Raw genomic sequence first — 6,000 nt, forward strand, 5'->3', positions numbered from 1 at the left:
AGCCTGCCTTAGCACCCCCGCTGCGCCACTGACCGGGAGCCGCCCGAGGTAACCCCGCACCCCAATCCCCTGCCCCAGCCCTGAGCCCCCCCAAATCCAGAACCCATTCCTGCATCCCAAACCCCTCATCCCCACCCCAGAGCCTGTACCCCCAGCCCAAAGCCCTGACCCCCTCCCGCACTCCTATCCCAGCCCTGAGCCCCCTCAAATCTGGAGCCGCCTCCTTCACTCCAAACCCCTCATCCCTGGCCCCACCCCAGAGCCTGCACCCCCAGCCCTGAGCACCCTCCCACATCCTGAACCCCTCATTCCTGGCCCCACCCCACAGCCCTCTGCCCCAGCCCTGAGCCCCTTCCATACCCCAAACCCCTCATCCCCAGCTCCACTGGGTCACAGGCATCAACAATTTTCTTCAACTGTGTCACCAGAAAAAAAGTTTGAAAACCACTGCACTACTGATCACTTTTATCAATGACCTGGAAGAAAACACAGAATCATTACTAATAAAACTTGCAGATGAGACAGATTGGGGGAGTTGTAAATAAGGAAGAGGACAGGTTACTGATACGGCGTGATCTGGATCACATGGTAAGCTGGACACAAGCAAGCAATACGTGTTTTAATACAGCCAAATATAAAGTCATATATCTAGGAACAAAGAATGTTGGTTGCACTTACATGATGGAGGACTCTATTCTGGGAAGTGCTGACTCTGAAGTCATGGTGAATAATCAGCTGAACATAAGCACCCAGTGCAATGCTGTGACGAAAAGAGCTAAAGTGATCCTTGGATGTATAAATGGGACTATCAGGTAGGAGTAGGGAGATTATATTACCTCTGTATTAGGCTACTGGAATATTGTGTCCAGTTCTGGTGTCCACAGGTCAAGAAAGATGTTGATAATTGGAAAGGGCTCAGAGAAGAGCCACAAGAATGATTGAAGGATTAGACAACATACTTTAAAGTGCAAGATTCAAGGGGATTCATCTTTTTAATTTAACAAAGAGGAGATTGATCACAATCTAGAAGTGCCTACATGGATATGATAATAGAGGGCTCTTCAATGTAGCAGACAAAAATATAACAAGATCCAGTGGACAGAGGTTGACAATAGACAAATTCAGACTAGAAATAAGGTGCAAATTATTAATAGTGAGAGTATTTAACCATTGGAATAACTTATCAAAGGTTGTGGTGATTTCTCCATCACTGGCAATTATTAAATCAAGATTGGGTGTTTTCCTAAAAGGTGTGTCCTAGTTCAACCAGAAATTAATTCAGAGAAATCCTATGGCCTGTATTATACAGGAGGTCAGACTAGGTGATCGCAGTGGTGATTCATATAAGAAAACAGTGAACTTCCCAGATTAGACACCTACAAAGAATTAGTGCCTATCTTGGAAGGGCAGTGTTACTTTTGCTAGGCATTTTATTGCCAAGACTGGTCAGCCAGGTTATAATTGGTTGTAATCTGCATTCCCGTAGGCTGTAGCATTGTTTGTTTGCAGCCGAGTGCTGGTGTGTGATTCTTTCTTAGCTTTGATTCCTTCAGAGAAAATATTTTGTGTGACCCTAACATCCAAAAGTCCCAACAGTCAGTTTACATGAGGAGCAAACATTTTTGCACCAACACGAAATGACTTTGCAGAGTAAGATTTGATACATAGAGTTGAATGATCATTACAATCCAAGATCATTCAAACCAAACTCCAGCTCCCTGTCAGTGTAGAATAGCACCCTGCATCATATTTTCCTGTGCTTTCTGCAATCTAGTTTTGAATGACAAAAAACTACAGGGCTTCCCTAGAAGCTAAGAGATGTCAGTCATGAATTATAAACTGAATGCAGCCTTTGTGCATTTTCACTGATTTCCTTGGATGGTGATCTGAGATTTACAGACCAAAATGTGCTTAGTTTTTCTTTTTAATACCCTTTGTTGTTTTTAACCTACTTACTTTTAATGTCATCCTTATAAACCTCTTGCAGGTAACAAGAAAAGTTATTCTCTGTACTATACAGGATATATGACCATGTGTTCTAGCAAATATTGAAAGGAAAATACATGAAGTCCTGTTCTAAATACTTTTAAGTCACAGAAGTGATTAAATCAGTGTAGATCCTCTGACAGTTGCATATGAACTTATTATTAAATTGCATTTTATTAAATTGGTTTTGTGAATGTTTAGATTTTACCAAACAATACAAAAGACCTATTTAATGAAACAATCTTGAAATTTAAAAATTGTAATGTGGTTTAAACTGGAAATAATACCCCAAAAAAATCCATCATAAGGCATTGAATGAGATGAATTTAGTAAACAATTGCTTAATATTGTAAATGATCTGCCTTTCTCATTGCATTTACCCTTTAGTAAATTGTACTGTGACATCAATGTCATAAAAGGAATGGAAAGTTACTCAGTAACAACTTTTTTATATCCTTGATCTTATCAGCTAGTTGAGTTTGGCTAATAAGTAATAAGGCAATATATGCACGTTGCACTGTATTTATTACATACGTGTAAGACTATTATCTTATGCAAGGGGCTACCATGGTTCTATCCATAAGCAGTGTAAAATTAAAAAAGAAATCAGTCTTCAGATCACTGGGAGGGTATCAACAGCTAAGAATCTGTACTGTTAAGCCATGATGATTGCTATAAGTGAATGACTATTCTCTTGGGTCAAGTGGTTTAACTGGCTTTACTGGTTTACAGAGCAGTGTAAAACTCTGTTTGTTTTTACCATCTGAATCCAGTATAGCAAAATCAATTAGAATGGTATTGCCAAGCACTTGTGGGTAGAGTATTCTTAGATATACTTTCCAGGAGTAGAGTGAACATTAGATAGCTTTGACTGATAAACAGGAAATGTAACTTTAAGAAAATCAGTTATGTTTGCTTACTTGACATTAAAAAGAATCAACTTTTTCCTCCCTTTTTATACCAGATCCGAGATGAATGGGGTAACCAGATCTGGATCTGTCCTGGCTGCAACAAAGCTGATGATGGCAGTCCAATGATAGGCTGTGATGACTGTGATGATTGGTATCACTGGTAAGTTGTTGTAACCTCTTCTTTTGTGCCATTCTTTCACACCTTGCTGCTGTCCTAGAAACCACCTGGTTATTCACTAAAAGCTAGAATTGTATTTGGGCAGTTCCTTTTCATTTAAACTAGTAATTTGGAAGATTTTACTTTTATCTTTGTTACTTTGGAAGTTTGCAAAAGTAAATTTTACGTTGTAAGGGTGCCCAAGTTTCTTCTTTGTTTGTTTCCATTAGAACTCATAGGAAAATGTTCTGCTAAAACCAGTACTAGTAATAGTTCTGAAACTGTTATAATATCAGATACAGGTACGTACTCTAACAACAACAGGACTGTAAACACCATGAACATAGCTATAAAGTTTCAAGTTATGGGCTTATTATATGAAAAAAACACATTTTGAAACACATTCTCTTTTTTTTTTTTTTTTTTTTTTAAGTGAATCACTTTATAGGTATTTTTTTGAGACAGCTAAACAAAATCAAAAGGCTTTTCCACAAATGATTTAAATGATGATGTGGCTTCTTTTAAAATCTGGCCTATTACACCCAAAAGCAGTAGACGTCTCTTATTATTTTACAAAAAAAAAAAAAAGTTTCTTATCTAAGTGGCATTCTAAGAAATTCATTGCTTCAAAATAAGAAGGTTTAAATTTCCAAGCTGTGGGGTTTGGGGCTAAAAAATTTAGTCAGATTCTGTTTCCTATCTGAAAAGTTCATCCTGTATGGATAAGAAAGAAAAGTAACATGTTGATTTACTGAGACCTTGTGGGTTTTTTGTCAAATTTATAGGCTTTGTGTTGGAATTACGGCTGCACCCCCAGAAGAAATGCAATGGTTCTGTTCTAAGTGTGCCAGCAAAAAGAAAGATAAAAAACATAAGAAGCGGAAGCACAGAGCACACTGAAGTCTTCGCGGTGAATTTAAGTCATACAGTCACTTCAGCACTTCTGCCCTGACTCCTTGGTAGACGGATTTATTGTGCTTCTGCCTCATCATCCGTCATCAGGTTTTATGGATTGACTCCTGAATGAATCAGGAACAAAAATACACTGTCCGGTCTGGACTGTTGTTTTTTCCAAACTGTGCGTGAGCCCCAGTGGTTTAGATTTTAGTATGTTCTGTCACTGGCTTTCACTTACTGAAGGAAACTCTCAGAGTGATACCGAGGGTTAAATAGTTAACGATACAGCTCCCGCTCTTGCAGATCGGCAGCAGCAATGACAAATGTTGTAAATAAAGATATCTCCTCTGTCCTTTTTGATTTGTTTTTATTCTCTCCTGAGCCTTTGCATTAAGGTGTTAAAAGAGAGGAGAAATATGTAAATTGCAGTAACTGTAATCTAAGGAGACCTACTGGAATGATTTCTGTAGTCAGAATACAGTTTTCAAAGCTCTATCCCTGCATAGCCAGATAATCATAACATGAAAATAAAAAAAGTGGCTGGTAAATATTTTTGTGATAAGAATATATGAAGCTTTTTTCCTTGATTTTTAGTACTAACATAAAATAAACATGTTCAAGCTTTTGTGAAATATCTTCTATTTTTTAAAAGAAAGTTTCTATTGTGTCAGTTGTTTTTTTCTTCCATGTGAATTGTTTTCGGTGGACCTGTAATATATTTTATACTTTTTGTTTTTAGTCATTGTCAGTGTACCTTTTCATTGCTTGTATATTTCATCAGCGTGTAAAAACACTTCTCATTAAAAGACGTTCTCTCGTGTAAATACCTGATATTTATAAAGGTTTTTTTTTTTTTTTTAAGGTTTATGGGTTTGGGGTTTTTTGAGTGTCTAATCCTAGCAGGTATGAAAATTCTGTATGATTTATGGCCATTACTGTGGCTTTAAAGGATTGTGATAGACCCACCCCAAAAGGAGCTTTCCAGGTGGCCCACTAATGAAACCAACCAACCAACCTTCTGCTTAAGGCCCTGATTCAGGAAGGTATTTAAGGACATGTGTAACTCTAAGAGGGGAATAATCCCAGTGCATGGAATTGGGACTGTTCTTATGCATAGTGAGACAGGTACTGAAGTGTCTTTCTGAATCGGGACCTAAGGCAATGGGCTCTAGCAGTTTTAACGGTAGCAATTGAGTTTTAATTTGTAGCTGGAGCTGATCCTTTTATTTGCAAGTGTTTCTGTGTTTGTCAAAATGATTGCGCTCGCATTTAGAAAAAGGAAGTGTCGTTCGTATTCCATAAAGACTAGAAAGCATACTATGCCATTTTGTGTTTGTTGTGATGTTTTCTTTTAGTGTATCTTTTAATCAGTATTACCTTGCAAAGACAAATAAAGTATGCTACGGCAATGTATGTTTTATTCTCCATTTTAAACAAAGGAATAATTCTCTAGAATGCCACAAAACGGTGACAGTCTGAGATATTTTAGTACAGTGTGTCTGAGAATAAATCAAGTACATAGCATTACATTTTAAGTATCATGCCTTATGTTTCAAAAGCTATAGGGTAAATCCAGCCGTCGTCATTTAATTTTCGGGTGCTCTGGACTGTATAGTGATCGGCATCTTGAGTTTTAGAATGCAAACATTTAACCTGTTGCACAGATATTACAAATTACTTTTTTAAAATGCCATCTAAATTGATATTAATGAGAATGAATTAGTCATGTTTTTTAAAACATCTTGTCTAGGTAAAGAAATTAGGTTTTCCTGATATGACTGTTAAATTGCAAATCAGTGGAGATATGGATGAAATTGGTTTATTAAAAGTGTACTGTTACCTTCTTTGTTCCATGCCACCTCATTTATATTCTATCCCTAATTACCAGTCAACACATTAGCCAAGACTGTTCTTGGTGTTAATTTCTAATTTTGGGTCATTCGATGTTTTAAAACTTATTCTTGTTTTTCCTGTATCATAGACACACACACAACATACTGTCTTTGGTCCTCTTTGCTTTGGTTGCACAATAAAGAACTTAGCTTTTGG

At 37.4% G+C, this 6,000-nt stretch overlaps 1 protein-coding gene across 1 annotated transcript in view; it reads left to right on the forward strand.

Moving 5' to 3' along the window:
• The window catches only part of TAF3 (TATA-box binding protein associated factor 3), a 147,696-nt gene extending 142,332 nt beyond the window's left edge, over positions 1–5,364 (forward strand). The window contains exons 6-7 of the mRNA XM_024202145.3: positions 2,951–3,057; positions 3,840–5,364. Of these exons, the coding sequence (XP_024057913.2) occupies positions 2,951–3,057; positions 3,840–3,954 (222 nt within the window). The 3' untranslated portion in view covers positions 3,955–5,364. The remainder of the gene's footprint in view (positions 1–2,950; positions 3,058–3,839) is intronic.
• The last annotated feature ends 636 nt before the right edge of the window (positions 5,365–6,000 follow it).

This window comes from Terrapene carolina, unplaced genomic scaffold (assembly GCF_002925995.2).
Source record: "Terrapene carolina triunguis isolate 2854851 unplaced genomic scaffold, T_m_triunguis-2.0 Scaffold68, whole genome shotgun sequence".
In the NCBI taxonomy this organism is placed as follows: Eukaryota; Metazoa; Chordata; order Testudines; family Emydidae; genus Terrapene; species Terrapene triunguis.